The sequence below is a fragment of the Mytilus galloprovincialis genome, chromosome 1, assembly GCF_965363235.1.
Source record: "Mytilus galloprovincialis chromosome 1, xbMytGall1.hap1.1, whole genome shotgun sequence".
NCBI classification, from domain to species: Eukaryota; Metazoa; Mollusca; class Bivalvia; order Mytilida; family Mytilidae; genus Mytilus; species Mytilus galloprovincialis.
Genome location: NC_134838.1, coordinates 99,782,516 through 99,803,434, shown reverse-complemented (window position 1 = coordinate 99,803,434; position 20,919 = coordinate 99,782,516). Strand labels below are relative to the sequence as shown.

At 31.5% G+C, this 20,919-nt stretch overlaps 2 protein-coding genes across 2 annotated transcripts in view; both read left to right on the top strand.

The window, feature by feature from the left end:
• The first annotated feature begins 200 nt into the window (after positions 1–200).
• On the top strand, positions 201–13,001 carry LOC143047160 (uncharacterized). The gene is made up of 2 exons (XM_076220131.1): positions 201–340; positions 2,942–13,001. Exon 2 carries the CDS (start codon positions 7,645–7,647, stop codon positions 8,212–8,214), a length of 570 nt encoding a protein of 189 aa, XP_076076246.1. The 5' UTR covers positions 201–340; positions 2,942–7,644; the 3' UTR covers positions 8,215–13,001.
• The window catches only part of LOC143047153 (glucokinase regulatory protein-like), a 59,564-nt gene continuing 49,395 nt past the window's right edge, over positions 10,751–20,919 (top strand). Inside the window, exon 1 of the mRNA XM_076220112.1 lies at positions 10,751–10,876. Coding sequence (XP_076076227.1) covers positions 10,866–10,876 — 11 coding nt within the window. The 5' untranslated portion in view covers positions 10,751–10,865. The remainder of the gene's footprint in view (positions 10,877–20,919) is intronic.

Here is a 20,919-nt window from a genome sequence, read left to right as displayed (position 1 = left end):
TTAAAACTTGGTCTAATATTAGAAATTTTGAAATACATACACTAATTTATGACTCATTACATTTCAGATACAGTCGAATGACTAAAAAAAAAACAACACAAAAGGCTTATATTGCTGATAAATTGTCAAGTTGTTTTTCAAAGGTTTAAAAATAGACGTTATCAAAGAACTGTTACGGCTCTCTAAATATATCACATTACTGAGAATTCCCACTTCCTGGTTACACATAGTTCTTAGTAATCTGAATTTTTTATCATTATGTATTTTAACAGTTGAGTAACTACGATAACCAACGTATATTGTTCTATCAGACTATAACGATACTCCTGTGTTCAATTAGGTAAGTACAGTTTCAATATTTTTCGTTCTGAGTTTTTTAATAGTTTTTAGTTGGCGGGAAAAAATATCCAAGGACAAATAATTCACATAACAAAACAAAAACAACTCAGTGCAGAAAAAAGTTGTCTATAGCTGAAAACTTTGTGTGGAAGAAGGGGGCTTATTTGTTGCAACCTAGATGAGCAGGACTGGAGTATTTTTTAATGTTACATGTACCAAGACTGTGGGTTTCTTTTGGTGTATTCATCTGTATTCAATAAATTTCTGCTTTGGTTCATTTGTTCCAATGGAAGAGCAGATCGAGTAAGTGATTGATTTGCATCAGAAGTAAATACCGTTCTAACCTTTTAAAGTTTTCAGAATTTCTAAATTATTGTTCTGAATCATAATGTGTCAGTGTTGTTGTGAAAATATGGCAAGTAATTAAAGTTCGTGTTTTGAAGCCGAAGTTTAACGATTGTCACCTGTTTGTCAACAATCAACATAAATCAACAAAAAAGCATGAAAATTGAGCACGTGTTTAACATGTAAATTCAGATAATAGTTTATTTTAAGGACATCCATGCGTATTGCGATCACCGGATTTTTACGAGTTGGGTCACACTAAGGTCACTTTGCATACGGAAAATATGTCGGGGGAATTGCTTCCTGGAAGCAATTAAAATTAAGTAAACTTCTTCTAAATATGAATAAATTAAAGAATTTTCTTCAGAAAAAATATATTTGTAAATAAGTTTTATAATGTAAAGTATCCATTGAGTTATAAAAAAACATATGCATTTTTTTTAATTTGAGGTTTCTTATTACTTTAATAATATATCAGACAACACTCACTGGAAGCCTATTAGATAATATTAACAGCATACGTAACAACCAATACATAGGCATATTGAAATACATGATAAGCACTCCTAAACTTATCATCTAAAGATGCTAAAACTGAAACATGACCAAAATTAAAGCACATCCAAAATGTTAGCACAAAAAAAACATTTTGCACACATAGTTAAATGCAAAGATTAGAATAAAGCAACCATGAAAAACTTAAGGCATATGCTAACGTTTAACTAAAAACTATTATAAAAAGCTTATCTACATGAAGAACAACAGCTTTCGGTCCAGTCCAGTGGTTCTTTTAAAAAAAATCTTAAGAGTAAAAATATTCGTAAGTCAAACACATTTTAGTATAACTTTCGATAAATTTTCCTCATAAGATTATTTGTGGAAAGAGTCGCTGGACTGTACAAAAAAAGGTAAGATCACAAAAATACTGAACTTAGAGGAAAATCAATTTAGAAAGTCCATAATCACATGGCAAAATCAAATAACAAAACGCATCAAAAACGAATGGACAAGAACTGTCATATTCCTGACTTGGTACAGGCATTTTCAAATGTAGAAAATGGTGGATTAAACCTGGTTTTATAGCGCTAATCCTCTCACTTTGATTACAGTCTCATCTAATTCCGTTATATTTACAAGGCTTTTCAACTGTGAAAAACTATTTTCAGTCCTTAAATGGTCAGGTAGGATGTTCTACAGAGTAGCAGCTGTAAATCCAAAACTTGTCTTACCAAACTGTGTTTATTTTACATGTGGAACATCCAGTATATTAATATTTACAATCTTTCACATTTTATAGATCATGCCAACAGACAATTGCTAATTTTTAAGCTATGTTAAAATTTTTTATTCCAATTAAATGCAGTGAAGGCAGCTTAGACTTTTCAAACAACTATTGGAATGACCTTGAATGATCTTCAGACACAAACCTTAGTGCTTTAAATTCATACGCGCTCTTCTAAATTTACTTTCTGCAGGAACGCTCAAAGCCGAATATTTGAAAGCCAAGGCTGTATAATATGGATATCATGTAGAACTAAGGATAAAACCCAATGAACTCCAACCGCAGCGAGACCGGGTTCTATGGCGAGATAGTCTTCTTCTGCACTTTTTGTTATGCGATCTACATGGAATGTTTTGTGTTTTGCATGGAAAGAATATATAGAAAATAAGAAACATATACTTGTCAGTAAATATAAGGTCTATTGGCACAAACTTTGGAAACTGGGAGAAAATATAAAAAAAATTAGTAATTTGAACATTGCTGTTTGCTCATTACATATGCAGAAAACAAGCAAAACTATTTGTATGCGAATATCACAGAAGTAAACGACCAACTAAAGTTGAATTTTCACAGACCTCATATAAAAGAAGCTTTTTAGTATGTATGCCTATGTCAGTACAAAAATAATTTTCTTTGTCATATAAAGACGGTAACAATGATGACTCATCTTTCCATACTTTTAGAAGACCGTCGAAAATATCAGGGCGATGTTTGAGTATATTTAGTCAAATATTGCGACTGTATGGTTCATTTTACATTTAAAAAAGATTGCATGACATGTTGCAAAATATTTACGAACGTGGTCTATTTATTTTTGTACAGAGCAAAGCATTTAGTTCCTATTTTTTTTTTATATAGACGGGTTTTATTTGAAGGGAGCTTTGAAGAAATTCAAACTTTTTTGAAACATGTATATCCTAGTAAAGCTCCCTGTGTCACATTGAGTTTCCCTTTTAAATGCCTTTTTTATTTCAGGAAAAAAGGAAAAATGCAAAATTCACCAAATATGTTGTGGCCAATTAATATGGAATATGATATAGAAAGTGATTGTCCACTTGATACGATCGTTTACAATGTAAGTGATACAGATAATGTTTTTCATCCAGATTATTCTCTTGATAGCGGTGAAACATTAGAACCACAAAGATATAAATCCGATAACTGTTCGAAGAAAACATCAAGGGAAAACAATATTGTGTCTGAAATGATATTTAATTTTGGTTCCCTATACAGTGTTCTGTCAAAGATATTGAGAAAAAAAGAGGTAGCAATGACAAGAATATTTTGTGATTTCCGGGATTTCATAAGTGACAGCTTTGTCGATAAACGAAGTGTTATTGTTAGTAGTATTTGCGAGGGAATATATGAACCTGAAGATTGCATAGATGTAATTTTTGTATTAAAATGGATCGACATGGCATTCGAAAGTCCCAAAACAGTGTTATCTGGAACAGGATGTCATTTAATTGTCGACACAAATACAGCTTATCCAGGTTATGTCTATTTAAAAGTACATTCTGGTTTGGAGTTTGATTTGATATCAAAATGTGTAAAAATGAAACGCTCGAAATCATATTTGTCTAGCCATTTGTTTAAATTAAATCTGTCTGTAGAAGCTCATACATGTATACCAAATTCCTTAGAAGAGTCCGAATGCACATTAAGCCTAACTTATGCTTTAGGACCATGTCAGGCAAATGAATTATTAGAGTCTTTTCCAAGGAAAAATAATGGATGGTTGTCAGAAGATCTTGTGTTCACGATAAAGAAATGCGTGTTATTAGTTCCGAACGGATATCCAGGCTCTCCAGATTCCGAAATATTGTGGCAGTTGACATTTGTACTTGCTTCCAAAGTTATTGTTCGGTCTTTTAGTCATGTCCAATTACTGACATATTTGCTCTTGAAAATTTATATTAGACAAAAATTAGCAAAAGATTTCTCAACAACAAACGTAGTTTCCTTATCGTATGTAATTAAAACGGTTATGTTCTGGGTAATGGAAGAATCAACAGAATCATGGGCAAGAAGTAATTTTCTCGCAAATTTAATTTCTTGCTTCAATAAGTTGGTTAATTGTATAACATCGGGAAACATGCCAGACTTCTTTATACCAGAAGTTAATATAATCGAGAAAAATGAAAAGATTTTGGCCTTAAAATCAGAAATACAAGAATGGAAACCAACTGAAACAGATCTCTGGGACACAATAGTAAAACAGTATTGTCACCATCTAGACAATAAAACTTGGGTAGCAAAAAGTCGCATTTATGCAGACTTGCAAATGTTTACCTTGTTTCCTTTCATTCAAGTTGAATGTACATCTGTGGAATTCAAAAGTTTCCTCCAACGTGCAGTGCTGAAGATTGTATCAAATGCTTACAAACCCTTCCTTCAAAGTCTATTCTGTTACCAATTGTTACAACAGTGTCAGATAATATCACAACTCGTCCAACCTCAGAAATATGTAAGCAATAAGAAATCGTATATGACAATTCGTTCAATGAACTTCCTTTCTATTATGGGCACAAAAACAGATTCTGTATCTGGTTGGATACTGCTAGGGTTTCGTCTCTTACAATCTGGACAACACAGATTTTGTTCTATTGTACTTCAACATATAGAATCACTGATTAATGAAACATTCTTGGTAGATACTGGGATACAGGAATACTCGGTAGAGTATTTGCGTATGTACAAAACTTTGTTAAGAACGGAAAGGCGCCTTTTAATAACAAAGATAAGACATCTCAGTAAACAGCCAGTGTTAGTGCCAGAAGAAAGTGTCTTGATTCCCATTGAGGGCATTAATGGAAGACAATCGGATTTTTGTCACATTCCATCAGATATAATGATGTATTATCTAAAATTTTCATATATGAGTCAGACGGGTAATATGACTTCGTGTCCTGAAATTCTTATCCAGGCTAAGGATGCTGTGAAAGCTTCGTCCATTACTGAAGATATGAAAATGTCCTGTGAAAATCTTTTTGTTATGATGGAAAGTATTTTACATGAATTTTTCAAAATTCAATGAGTGCAATAAGTTTTACAGACTAGAAATATCAAGACGCAGACTATATTGAAACTAAAAAAGATAGTGAAGTTGACGATGTTAATTGGAAGGCGAAACTTTAAGTATTCCAATCCAGCTATAATTAGAAGACAAAACAATCTACGTTTTAATTTTTCTTGAAGTAGCTGAAGAGGATAGTACCCTTCATCATGTGTCACCAGGAGCACAAATATTCATTCATTTTTCATTGGCGTTAATGTTACACTTGTAGATATACTTATTTATTTTAATCAGATCACAAAGATGGTTCTAAAGGAGAATAATAGTTCCCACAAAAAGAAGTGACACTTACAAACATGTATACGTGATTTAAGTTTCACATCCGAATTCTCAGAAACTTAATACACTATAATTTCCTTTGATAGTGAAATCTACAAAAGCTTACAATTTTCCTTTCACAAAGAGCCACTCTGACCTTAAATAAACATTTCATTGAATCGATATAGTTTTCTCTAGAGTTCATTCCCTAGAAACATAGTGATCTACAAGTACCACTCAGTTAAAATATACAAGAACAATAGGCTTTAACTTTGATTATAATGAAGTTTTCATGATAGTAAGGAAAATGCCAAGTTTATGTTATACATATCTTTTATCACGCAGAACTGAACGGCTTTAACATAGAAAGTTTTTCATATTACTTTTATGACATAGCGCCATTCCCTGTACTATTATATGTGGTGGATTTTTGTACAGCTTTCGGCTTTATGAACTTTATATGTATTTTTGGTTCAAGGCAACAGGTGGAGGTTTTAAGGACCAGGATATACTACAGTTTTCGTATCATAGTGGGCAGTTTAATCGTGGCGAAGAAAACAACATAAATGGATTCTGAACTATATGAAAACAGCTTCATGTCAAATGGTTACAATCATTGCAAATTTACAAAATGAGCGATATGTTAACCACATGTTACTGGGTCTGACGACGTTACATATAAAGGATGTCTATGACAGAAAGTCTTCTAGATACTGCCAGCTAACGTCACATCTTGGTTTATGATCATAAATGGTTACCGTTTGAAAATTTCCGTTACAATTTCATAAGTATCATAGGATTAAAATTAATCTCGCATTGACGATGACAAGATACAACGAAAACTGGATATAAACGAAAATATCGTACAATGTACACCTATAATCATGATAGTTGAGACTAAAACTGAATATACATTAAAGAATTTAACTCAAATTAAAATGAAAACAACAGGTCACATCTAGACTAAAACCGAATATACCGTGAGAAGAAAAACTGAAACTGAATATACAACAGAAAACGAGACTGAAACTCAAAGTATGTCAACAACTGAAACGGAAAAGAGTAAAGAGCAATACAATAAACTAAAAGTGGACATAGAACTACAATTAAAAGTGTAAGCGGATGTACAGTAACAAATGAAACCAAAATGAATATATAGCAACAAATGAAATGTGAACACAATGTTTAACAACAACAGAATCAGAAACTGAATTACAGCAACAAATAAGACTGAAACTGAATTACAGCAACAAATAAGACTGAAACTGAATTACAGCAACAAATAAGACTGAAACTGAATTACAGCAACAAATAAGACTGAAACTGAATGAACAGTAATAAATGAAACTATGAACTATGCCGCTACTACTGAGACTGAACAACAAGACATCAAATTGAAACTGAATAGTCAGCATCAAGTCAAAAAAAAATGAAAATACAGAAAAAAAAGCGAGAGCGATGTACAGAGTATACAGTAAGAAACACGGTTTGAACTAAATTAATAGCAACAAAAAAGAATGGAATATACAGTAATAAATAATACCGTATTGACTATATAGTAACAAATGAGGTTGAATTAAATAAGTAGTAATAAATGAGACTAAACGTGAATATGCAATTACAAATGAGACTGAAACTGAATATGCAATAACAAATTAAACAACCTGAATATGCAATAAAAAATGAGACTGAAACTGATTATGGGGTAACAAATGAGACTGAAACTGAATATAATAAAACAAATGACAGTGAAACTAAATATGCAGTTTCAAATGAGAATGAACCTGAATATGCAGTAACAAATGTGACTGAACCTGAATACTAGTATGCGATAACATATGAGACTGCACCTGAATATGCAGTAACAAATGAAACACAATTTGAGTATGGAATTACATATGAAATAGAACCTGAATATGCAATTACATATGAGGCTGAACCTGAATATGCAGTTATAAATGAAACTGAACCTGAATATGCAGAAACAAATGAAACAAAACATGAATTTTCAGTATTAAATGAGACTGTAACTGAATATGCAGTTATAAATTAGATCGAACAGGAATATTCAGTAACAAATGAGACTGACCCAGAATATGCAGGTACAGTTCAGACTGAAATTAAACATGCAGTATAAGATGAGGCTAAAACTGAATATTCAGCTTCTGAACCTGAATATGCAGTAACAAATGAGATGGAACCTGAATATGAAGTAACAAATGAGATGGAACCTGAATATGCAGTAACAAATGAGATGGAACCTGAATGTGCAGAAACAAATGTGAAGGAACCTGAATATGAAGTAACAAATTAGATTGAACCTGAATATAAAGTAACAAATGAGATGGAACCTGAATATGAAGTAACAAATGTGAAGGAACCTGAATGTGCAGTAACAAATGAGATGGAACCTGAATATGAAGTAACAAATGTAAAGGAACCTAAATGTGCAGTAACAAATGAGATGGAACCTGAATACGAAGTAACAAATGTGAAGGAACCTGAAAATGAAGTAACAAATGTGAAGGAACCTGAATGTGCAGTAACAAATGTGAAGGAACCTGAATATGAAGTAACAAATGAGATGGAACCTGAATATGAAGTAACAAATGTGAGGGAACCTGAATGTGCAGTAACAAATGAGATAGAACCTGAATGTGAAGTAACAAATGTGAAGGAACCTGAATGTGCAGTAACAAATGAGATGGAACCTGAATATGAAGTAACAGATGTGAAGGAACCTGAATATGCAGTGACAAATGAAATTGACCCTGCATATGAAGTAACAAATGCGATGGAACCTGAATATGAAGTAACAAATGAGATAAAACCTGAATATTCAGTTACAAATGAGACTGAGTCTGAATATGAAGTAACAAAAGATTCTGAAACAGATGATACTGAAACAGATTAGCAGTAAATAATGAGACTGAACCTGAATATGAAGTAACACATGATTCTGAAACTAAATATGTAGTAAAAATGAGATTGACCTGAATATGCACTAACACGAATAACCAATAACGAATGAGACTGAAACAGAATAAACAATAAAATGAGAACGAAACTGAATGTAATAAAAAAAATTAGACTAAAACTGAATATACAATAACAAATGAGACTAAAACTGAATATACAGTAACTACGGAAACGAAAATAGATATACAGTTACAATAAAGACTGAAACTAGATATACTGCAGCAAATCAAACTGAAAGCCAATATTCAGCAACAATTCAAATTGAAAGTCATAATTGAGCAACAATTCAAACTGAAAGTAATTGTTTTAGCAACAAATCAAACTTACAGTCAATATTCAGCAACAAATTAATCGAAAACCGAATAAGTAGAAGGAAATACAACAAGTGTTGAGACTGATATCCTCTCTTTCTCAACTCAGATTGTAGTGTAGAAGAAAATAACAGTTATTTAATGGTCGTACAAAACAAATACAATGAACTAACACTACCGAACGATAAGCAGCAGATGACTAAAACAAATATAAACAACTCTTCATAAACAGTTTGTAACTGTGACTAAGGGTTCGGTCATAGAACCTCCATGTAGACAGGCTATTATATGTATGAACTATCGCTATATCAAAGACAACGTTAAAAAATCATTTGCCAGAAATGCACTATGCCAGACTCCAATTATCAAAATGTGCTATTAGTTGAATAACATTTATGAAATGCACAACCAAGGATGAGTCGATTTTAGAGTTCACTTAATAATATTTTAAAAGAGAAAACCACAACGCTAAACGCAATGTTTATGCAAAACGTTAAAAGGAGTATCTCAAATACTGACATACATGAAACTAGGACTTGACAACTGAAAGAAATATATTTCATTTTTTCAATCAGAAATTAATCACAAAACACAATTATTGTAAAAAATAAGACAAAAATCTTAAAAATAATGCCAATCTTCTCACTTCTGATACCAGTTTTGTTCAAGATCTCAGCATTACACTTACAATTCAACTTCTCACAACTAAAGCATACATTTAGTTGAAAACTCAAAATTGGCATGTTATTTGCGAAAAAAAAACATTGCAATAGGACGTTATATTTGAAACTTATCGCTGATGAAGAATTCTTTGATTCCTTGGTCGCTTTTTTGTTAAAATATCTGTCCTTTTTTGGTTTGTCAGCTCTTCATATTTATTTTTTTTACCTCGAAAATCACAAAAAAAAACATTTATTGAAATGCGCATCTATTGCAGTAAAACTATTACCGTAAATGTTGTTATCTTCATAACAATTCATACAACCAATCAAAACTCATTCCGTTTTTGAATATCTGTAGAAGTCAATTATGAAATTAAGTTTAATTATTGATGTCGCTGCCAGAAACACCGTTCGTATAGTCACAATATATACGAAATGATGCGATTCCTTTAGTTGTTTCAAATACTTGATACAAATTTTCTGCATATAATTTGTCCTTTTATGTCATCCCTAGAAACCTTTTAGTACTGACAGTTTGATAAAACATGCATTTACATTTTAGTGTTATTTTTTTTCCTTTAATATAAGGAAGAATTAATGACTACAAAACTGTTTAATGAAATGAATAAACTTTATACATATTGGATATCTGATTCATGGACTTTCCCACAGCCATTTGCAGTTTTTATCAGTGATAGAATTAGATAGAAAGAAAACAAAACAATTAGAACTTATAATGTATGCAGTGACATATATAATATAATTAATTTATGGTACTTTCGTATGTAGAAAACCCAACCCTATTTCAATCAATCGGAATATTCTGCAGAATAAGCTAACAACTTATTTCTGTAAATATGAAGATACAGGGGATTTCCCACGCTTTTCAGTTTCTCAGTTGCGTGTAAATGCGTTCACATTTCATATGTTAATACCATGTACCACGGATCAAAATACAATTACAATTGATCTTGCTTTAATAAATATTTGGGTTTTTGAAGCCAAAGTATGTAAGGATAATTTTGCGTGAAACAGTACCTATTATGTCTGTCACTCGCAATAATCACATAATAGCACGTCAACGCGTTAGTGAATATGCCCTACACACAAACCAGGTCTCTTTCAGACTACCATTGTGTACACAAACATATAAGTGAATATAGTCGATTGTAGTTCTTTTTTTTTAGGTTATTACAATTAAATTTGCAGATTTTAAACATAAAATGACAAAGGCCATATTTAATAAAGCATATAAAGAAAATATGAAACAAAAAACAAAATAGTTCTACCTTTATATAATGGAACTCTTTCGAAAAGTTGTCTCACTGGCGAACATACCGCATTTGCTTTTTTAAAAATTATTTTTCTTAAATGCAAATGTCATTCCTAGGGTATTTTAAACCATCACAGTAATTAACTGATTTTTCAACAATGACAGAGTTGAAGGTGTCACGGAAACATACTATTACTATTGAAGTATACCCTTAATTTTTTTAAGATATGCAATATAAGAATAAACATCTAATGAGACTTCAATGGTGCAGCAATATCAACATTGGTCGGGGAAGATTATACCATGACAGTTATAAAGAGAGTGGAATTATTCATTTTTAATGATATTTGAGTAAGTTTTATATTATCTATCATGTAAGCTTAAAGCGTATTTGTAATTACGTTTTTATGTTCTGTTTTATAGTCTTGATATAGATCATTTGTTTTAATGTGTAGTTCTTAGGTAATATGCCAAAGTGAAAATGAAAATAGGAAAATATTTTCTGAAAATGTTTCTTTACGTATAATGATTGCAACATTATAAATATAATATGTTATGTAACAGTTTTGTTCTATAAATAACGAAATTTCAATGCATTTTATAATAGATATTGGAGCTTAATTCTTGTATAAAGAAACTTATTGCCCTACTTGAATTAAGTAACATCAAAGAGTTGTTTGTTTGTAATGATGAGGATTGCATGGTTAATATATGAAGAGTAAATTTCATAGTTTTAATGTTTAACGAGTTGGGATGTCTTACTATTTACTATTTTATGGCAGTGTTGTTACATAAAATGTTTGTAGCTGAATATTTATCTGAATTTTTCATATTAAATTGTTAATAACTCTGCATTAAGATCATATTCCCATATATTGATATACTCGTTAGACAATATGGAACGAATTCTTATAAAAATGCACTTTACATATTCTGGAATCTAGTTGTTGAACTCCATGCCTTTAACTTTGAAAGAAAGTAAAAGTGTAAATGTTTTTAAAACAAATTGTCAATCTTATCTTTTAGAAAAACATGAATATAACTTTTCAGTAGTTATCTTATAATTTTATGCATATTTTGTTTATAGTGGAAAAAAAGGTAAACAAAATGAAGCCAGTATGCTGGATTTTCTTATTGACGACATATTAGTATATGTTGAATTTTAGGGTAGACTTTTTTCAACAAATTTTCGGCATTCTTATGAGAACAAATTATTCGTCTCTTCATGGTGACTTTTTTTTATTTTCGTATGAGTCAAAACTAAGAAGATCAAAGAAGCCAGATAATTGTATTGCACATGCAGATATATTGATAATGTTCTCTCCATTAACAATCCAAAATTATCTAATTGGGTTACATTATTATATCCTCCAGAACTCGAAATTAAAGAAACAACAGACACGTCTTTCTCCGCCTCATTTTTAGATTATATCTCAAATGTAACATAAGCAGTCATCTAAGTACCAGAATATATGACCAAACGAGACGATATAGATGTGAAAATTATCCATTTCCCCCATCTAAGTAGCAATATACCAACTTCACCTGTATATGTGATGTACTTTTTCATACTCATTCGGCATTCAATAGCATGCAGCTGTTACTCAGACTATAAAACACCACAAGAGTCTGAGCAAAATGTTGATAAACCAGGGTTATATGTCAAAGAACGTCTCGTCCTTTTTCAAAAAAAGGTTTATTAGAAGATACTAAGACCTGGTTTATGAATATTCCGTATTAACTTCACAAATAATACACGACGGTCTTGAAGTATAGATTCTAAGTACTGACGTTGTTTATCATCTTAACTTCGTGTTATAATGTTCTTTAATTGTCTTTGTAAAATATTACTATTCCTGTTAATATAGTATACTTTTGTTACTACTGATTTGACGAGGCTCTGGCCTAATTTCTGTTATTATGCTATTGTATTCTTGTCTCTCGTTTTTGCTTATGCGCTTTTTCCTTATGCCGTTTTGCTTTTTCTTTGTTTATATACTTGTTAGCTTTTATAATAATTAACAATGTTGACTGATGTAATTCAATTTTTGACATTTTTACCTATTTACCTATTATGTTTGTTTGTTTTTATCACACATTGTTGTCAATATAATGGAATTTTGTGCGACTGTCATACAATCGAAACATTAAGCTAGCTATAAAACCAGGTGCAATCCAACATTTTCTTCATCAGAAAATGCCTGATATGACATTTGTTATTCAGTCGTTTGATATGTTTGACTTTGATTTCTGCAATTTTGATTCGGGACTTTCCGTTTTGAATTTTCCTCGGAGGTCGTTATTTTTGTTATATTACCTTTTGCCATAAACACACTTCACTTCTACCATAATTAGACATTGTATCATGTACTAGTATCATATATTATTTGGTTTCCGTTCAAAATGTGTTCAAAGGCGGATTAACTGTTTTGTTAACTGTGTTACAATATGAAAATAAAATTATTATTAGCTGTAATGCATTGAAGATCCCTTCTTGTGTATTTTGTATTGCAAATGATATGCGTGTGCAGACCATTCCTTACAATAAACACCTGTCATGCAAGTTGGATGTTAAGCTAGCTACAAAACGGAAACTGATTGTACCAAATTAGGAATATTACAATCGTTTTATTGGTTCTGTTGGTTGATTAAGTCTAACGTTTGATTTTATCAGTTAAAATGGATTTACAGTTTTGAAATTTACCTTGGAGTTCGATATTTTTGTCATTGCATTCACTAATAGAGAGGGAAGATTTGTGTGAAAGGTCTGACAGATTCAAGTGAGGTCAGGCGAATAAATGTAAACGACTATATGCATTATGTGTTGTAAAATATTGCCAATCATAGATACGATGAGACCTTTTGATACCGCTAGTGATTGTATGCGAATTAATACCTGCTCACCAACATTTTATATTTTCACATTTTCAACACCAATGTAGATGACTCAATTCTTGAAATGCTTAAGTAGTGCCTCAAAGAAATTTCGGTTATTTGTATTCATGTTTTCTTTCGATACAATGCAATTAAACTTACAATCATTTACAGTTCTTTTGCACTGTTATGATTTTTTACATTAAACATATTTTTAAATTGTCCGTTGATTAATTTAAATACTATTTTAAGAAACTAAGGTTACCCCTCCCTCAGGCAAAGTCGAATGAGTTGGATTTGCTATTATTTTCAGGTTCCAATTGGTTATATAGCTCTAAACTAATTTCGGTACATTTCTCTCAATTTATTAGCTTTGAGCGTTCCTGATGAAGAGAATTGCAGAAAATCGCTTCGGATGTATAATTCTAACAGGGTATAATTAAAATTGAAAAAATATTGAGTATTTATATATAAAACTCATCAGTGGCGCTCGAATAAAAACAATGGGATTTCCGAATCAAAGAGGGACGAAAGATACCAAAGGGACAGTCAAACTCATTAATCTAAAACAAACTGACAAGACACGGCTAACAATGAAAAAGACAAATAAACAATAACACACACATCACAACATAGAAAACTAAAGAATAAACAACACGAACCCCACCAAAAAAACTAGGGGTGATCTCAGGTGCTCCGGAAGGGTAAGCAGATCCTGCTCCACATGCGGCACCCGTCGTGTTGCTTATGTGATAACAAATCCGGTAAATAGTCTAATTCGGTAGGTCACATTCATGAAAGGTAAGGGGATTGTAGTTACGACGTAAGGAACATATCCGATATCATTTGTGAAACGGTTATTCCATAACGGTCAACCAACTCGTGATGGCGTCCGTAAAATTTACGAAGGGATGACATGATGGAAAAGGTTTAAAACCTAATATTAAGTCAAATTCTGACAAATAGGAATACGGTAATCTAGCACTGCAGTAAGATAAAATATTGAGGTCTCGAATAATTGAACAATCGTAGAAAGTACATTAAAGAAAATAATTAATAAGAGGCAAAGGATACCACAGGGATATAAGTTGTAAATAAATTATATCACAATGTAAAAAAAAACCACATAAAACGACAAAAATAAACAACAGTACACAAAAAAACATACATTTGTAGATAGCAAACGACTGAGCAAGATCAACCCAACAAACCTATCAATGGTCTTTCATGTCAACACAAAAGTTCTGACTACTATAACAACTACTTAAAATGGTCAATGAAGTATGGACTCTAGAACAGTCTTTTGCAAAACAATGAAAATTTCATATGAATTTAGAGAGGTATGAAGCTCAAGAAAAATACAAAAACATTCCTTAAAATAGAAGCTCAGTTATTCAAAGGCTAACGAAAATTATAGGGGGACGAACAGACGAACAAGGACATTGCAGTATAGCACACAGTCTGTTAGTTTTATAATAAAGGTAAATTGTTTTCATCCTAGATAAGACTCAAAACTATTTACATGAGAACACAAAGAATGACAACACTGCGACGAAGTATTAGTATGCCGCTCATAGTGTTATCAAATATGTCCATTTCTGTACTTTCTCGGTTATTTTCATGCCAGAAGATGCTCAAAACAGCATATACAAACTTGATGTTCAATTTTTAATGCAGTTAAAGTGTGTACGAGGACAATCCCCGTAGCCAACACGTCATTAAATGCTTCTAATTGGTGCAATTGAGTGCATAAAGCTTTTTTGTAAATCATTAAGGAGTGATTAAATTAGCATTAAATTTATTTTATTACTATGTATGGTTTAAAACATGAAAACAAACTTGTGCATAACAGGTAAAACAACAAAATAATGACCAGATGATGACCCTCCGCGATGTTTATATAGAGAGTAAATTCGTGTTCTACCTGTTTTACGCGTATTATATTTCTTACGAATGATTAAATCGGTGAAGCAGAAAAACGCTCCATTTAAGACTGACATTATTTGCAGTGTCAAATGCAATAAACATTTACAGTCAAGAATCGATGGAATCAGATTAAGAATCAACGATCGTATCCTGTTGTTTACTTTGTAATTGCTTTGTGATCTCTGGCACTATTGTTCTCTGTGGTTTTAATTATTTTAATTTCCGAATTCTCAATTTCTTTTGAAGCCAAAAACATTTGATCATTTTCAATGTTATATTAACTTTTTCTTAAAAGTGTCGTTAGAAATTATAAATGAAAATCAATGAAAGTGAGAGGCGTCAAAACAACAGACTCTGGACTAAAATGACCAATTATATTATAAATATTTGCAACTCGTTCGCTGTTGTCATTCAGTGATTTTTCTGTAGTGACAAAACAATGGAGCATAAATTTCATAACCATTCTCTTCGTAAAAATAGCTTGATTGATGACGAATTGAAATTAGTTTTGAGTAAGATAGAAAAACAAAAGAAAGAAAAACTCAGTCTGATAAAAACGAAGCGTGATGATTTCAAGAGACTACAATCAAGACAGTGTGTCGAACGTCGTTCTTTAGATTCAGAAGGAGAATGCATACTGCCTCATTCATTCACTTCAATAAAAACCATCGAACTAATGCGGAATTCAAAGAGATTTTCCAGTGAACCTGATTTGTTTGCAAAACGAAACCATTCGTTTGAAAGGAAACAAACTTTTCCATTTGTGGAGGCTAATAAATGCTTGTCGTACAGAAAACTCAAAGTGCATGGGAACAATTCTTTAAGAAATTTGAATGGTAGTCCATCTTTAGATTCTGGTATAGAAACATACGGAACGCCAAGTACCATGAGTTCTTTTTCTGATTCGGCAGAAGATGTTCTCAAGATAAGTAGTAGCAGCCAATCAAATAGTTATCATTCTTCGCCAACTCTTGCCTTTCCAATTATTGGACATCACGATTTAAAACACAAAGTGTCGCCCGCAAAATTGTGCTTCACAAAAACAATGGGTGATAGAGTAACATCGAAGGACGGTTGGAAGTATTTAATGACCAATGTTTTCAAAAGACTCAGTGAAAGTTCCTATCACCATGGTCAGAAAGAGGAGGAAAATGTTCACCATCTAGGTATGAATGACGTGGCTCTGTGTAGATATTTACGAATTCCAATAAAACATCAAGTCGGAAATGAATGTAATGACGGTGATAGCGAGTAAAAAAGCATGCATAATTCAGAACATAAGAAAAATGCATATATTATCAAAATAAACTGGAATTCTTCCAATGACATAAGCTATGCATCCGAATACTGTCGATGAAAGTGTCAAACGAACTTTTAATGGATGGGAATAAAGTTACATACATTTTCAATTCCAACAATCGTAAAGAAAGACATTTCGATTTTTATAAAGTAATTAAGATTGTCTTCCTTGAGATAAAAGCCATATATCGAATTAACACTGTAAACGTTCAATAAAAATGTACAATGACTATTTTATTTTGTTCTAGGCATTACCTCATGTGGGATTTTTATTCCTGTAAACCATTGTAGCTTGAAACCACGGTAGAACACCTTTTTATACTTCTTGCATTGAGAACTGCTTTCAGTATTGTATCATAATGATTTTTCTAGACGGTATACTCATGTATCGATTATTTGTTTTGTAAATGAAATTGTTGTCGGTAAGTAATGTATTTGTTATATTTTTGTCAACATTGTTTAAAAAGATTTAATCTTTTAGTAAATAATTTGTCGTGATTTATTTTGATAATATGAAGGTTCAGCAAAGTCTTACCGCCAATATCATTGAGTGTGTAGGTAAAGGTGATTTATATTGTTAGCTTGCTTGCTAGCTTAACCGCGTAGTCATTATTAGGTAGGGTATACTATACTCCTTTCGAAGTAGCCTAGTCCTACAGACAGATTGATTAGTTTTCAGTCGGACTAGTCTACTCTAAAAGGAGAGTAGTTTGCCTAACCAAATAATGACTTCACGGTTCAGCTAGCAAGCAAGCTAACCACAGATATTACCTTTGCTTTCACACTCAATGGAATCAGCTGTAAACTTATTTCTTAAAGGTCAAACTATTTCATATTTAAAACGTCCTTTGGATAAAATTCCATTTCTTAGACAGCATTAATGAATTAATGAATCAGATTTTGCAATTTATTGATGATTTCCAGACAAGAGAAGACTATTGTAAAAGCAGGCTAAGATCTTCTTTGATAAAAAAAAAAAAGAATGTAGTCCAACTGTGTCTTTTTCGTTTATCTCAATTGTTTAAAGGCCGTTTCATGTTTCTGGATTAAACGTGAGAGTATTTACTTCCAATTGTTGACGTCAATTGTTTGCTTTTTTGTTGTTGTATTGGTGATGCAGAATAATAATTCTAAACCTAAAATTACAAAAATGCCGAACTTAAAGAGAATGGCAAACGGAAAGTACCTTATCAAATGGCAAATTCAAAAGCTGCAACACACCAAACGAATGAAGTGTTATATTCCTGACTTAATACAGGTATTCCCTTGTGTAATACATGGTGGAATAAACCTTGTTTTATAGCTAGCTAAACCTTTCACTTGTATGACAGTAGCATACAATGTCATTATATTGACAATGAGCGATTAATAAAAAAAACACGAAATAATTAGTAAAAAAAGTCAAAAGTTGGGGTATAGCAGTCAACATTGTGTTTAAATCTTATTCACAATATATATATTTAACAAAGAACTATGTAAAAAAAAAGAAAAGAAAATGGCATGTAGACAAAACACATAAGCAAAAAAGAAAAGACAAGAAATAGAAAAAATGACCAATGGTTTAGAAATACGCCAAAAGGATGTTACTAAAAAGGGACTAAATTGGATAGTTAAAAATATATATATGGACACATGAAAGAACACTGTAACACGTAACTCAGATGATACACTATGTTACAATTTATAATCTATACTTCAAGACCATTATGTATTATTTGTGAATTTGAAATGGAATATTTATCATGGGTACATAAGAGAAATTACTGTCAAAAAGTATACCTTTTAAAGAAAACCTGTTTCATGAATTCAACTTCTTGGATTATATACTGACAGACAAAAATAGAAAAGAAGTACACCTCTCGTAAATATAAACTTTTATCATTTTCCCTGATTTGCGCAAAACTACCCCAATCTTCATACGTTTATCAATCATAAAATAATGTTTATACATTGTTTTAGCCATAATCGCTTCCTACTCTATAATTTAAGAGGCAGAATATACACAAGGATTAAGACCACATCAGAAATTTATAAAATTGAAAAATATCCTTAGAAAAAATCAGAATGAATTAAAAATACTATCTCTAGTGGATAGTTGTCTCATTGGAATTCAAACTATATCATTTTTATATCAAAGATCTGCCTTCAAAACATTATTTTTCCGAAACGCAAAAATAATTGAGCCACCTCCATTTAATTCCAGTACCTGTTTCGACATTGTAGACAGATTATCTCTTTTACTTTTTTTGTATGTTTTCTTCCGAGCCGCGAGTGTACCAATTACTTTTAAAATAACCTATTACATTATTTGAATATGAGCATAATTATATATAACAAATCATAAACGTTTATTACTTTTGATTCTGAATCCACTGAATGTATGTCTCCTCTCACAAAGATGACTCATTTTTGAATCAAGATCGTCTATATTTACAATATCATTTTCAGGACTGAAATGAACTCTTCGAGACAAACTTTCCGAATTGTTACTGTTAGTTAAACTACAATGGGGAGACCACATTTTTTCATCTATACTTGGTAGTCTCTGTCTTTTTGATTTGTCATCATTTCCAACACGTTTTATAAGTGTATTAAAACGGTCTTTGTTATCTTCAAATTTCTTACTTGAAGTGACGTTGCCTGTTGGGGTCCATGAATGGCTTCGAGTGAACAAACTATTGTTTCCATTTGTATCTAAAGTTTTAATTTTTTCTAAACAATTTTCATCTATATCACTCGGACTGTTTGTTCCTTCTCTGTCTAGCGATTGTAGTAAATTTTCTCTGCGTAAATCTCTTGGATCACTGCCATCATCTGCATACGCACCATTATCAACTCGTTCATGCCATTGGGGATACGAGTAAGGAAAATCTATAGGTGGTGCTATATAACTGTTTTTACGTACCGTGGCACTGTTTCGTCTTCTTGGTGGAAGTTTCAAGTCAATCCTTTGTTTTTCGATGGGCGATATAGTAATTTTACTCGCTTTTTCATTCCCAATTTTAGAGAGATCACTACAAGAATATCTTCTATTTATCTTATTCCCAGTACGTTTATTTTGATTGATTGTTATGTACTTTTTATACTTTTTCACAAAATTCAGTTGATCCCCAGAAATTTCTTTGTCCTTTCGCCGCATTTCATAATTTATCGTACTCATGTGCTTTTTCAAGAAAAATTGCTCGTGCACATGTTTGTTGAACAGCTTTTTGTAATCGGTGATGCCACAATCGGGTTTAGTTGCAAGTTTTTCCGCCATCATAAAACACATCAGATAGGTTGTTGTATTTTATAAGTAAATGATGTCAGGGTACTAATACCAATAGTGTAACACTTAGTTAAATGGGATTATTGATAATCTTTTAATCTGTGTTAAAAATAATTACATTAAAAAAAATATTTTTATGTTTAGAAGCATGGCGTCAAAGGATTCTAACCTTCAGTTCATTATTATTGAATATATATATATATATAGATTTGATTGCTTAAAATATTTAATAGAAAATATCCTTTTATGTAATAATCGGGGTTTAATATTAAATAAATGTTACTTCAAATGGACTTTAGCCGTTGTTTTTTTTCCACACATATTTGTCGTTTAACAATCCTTTTTGTTGTACTATAGTATTTTGTTTTAAAGGAAAATATCTAAACTAAAATAGCCAAATGCAAAACCAAGAGTTGAAAAGTTAGTAAAACAGGAAATATCGACACCTCACTATTTATCAAACGACAAACCATGCAGTTTCATTCCTTTCTCTGAAACAAAAACTAGCATGACACGCAGTCTCTCGTGTTCTGTGTCATGTTTTTGCATATTGTTTTGAAAACATTGTAAATTGTTTTAGAACATTATTTGTATATATATACGTCATTGTCTTTTGATTATCATATTGTTGTTCGTTTTCTTTTTTTACTTTTATTGTGTCCAATTCGTACTGATATCTATAAAACTTTCAAAACTAATTATATCTGAAATAAATTTTGAAGACGCATTTTACCTCAAGCATCAGTAAAGAGAAATTAATTGTCAAAACATCGATATCCTTTCGAATTTTGAAGTTTATGCTATTCCCTCGTTTTTGTGTGTTACCTTTACTTGTATCATCCAAATCCATTAATATGATTTGATCATTTGTACTTCTATCGATTTAAATTTATCACATACTTGTCTGTGTTCCTGGACAATTGTAATAACTTACTTTTTTTTATAAATTTTATCTTACGTATTCGTCTAATGTCTGGAATAATCTCCACATTTAGCACAAACATGTTTATCGTATATTTTTATGAGG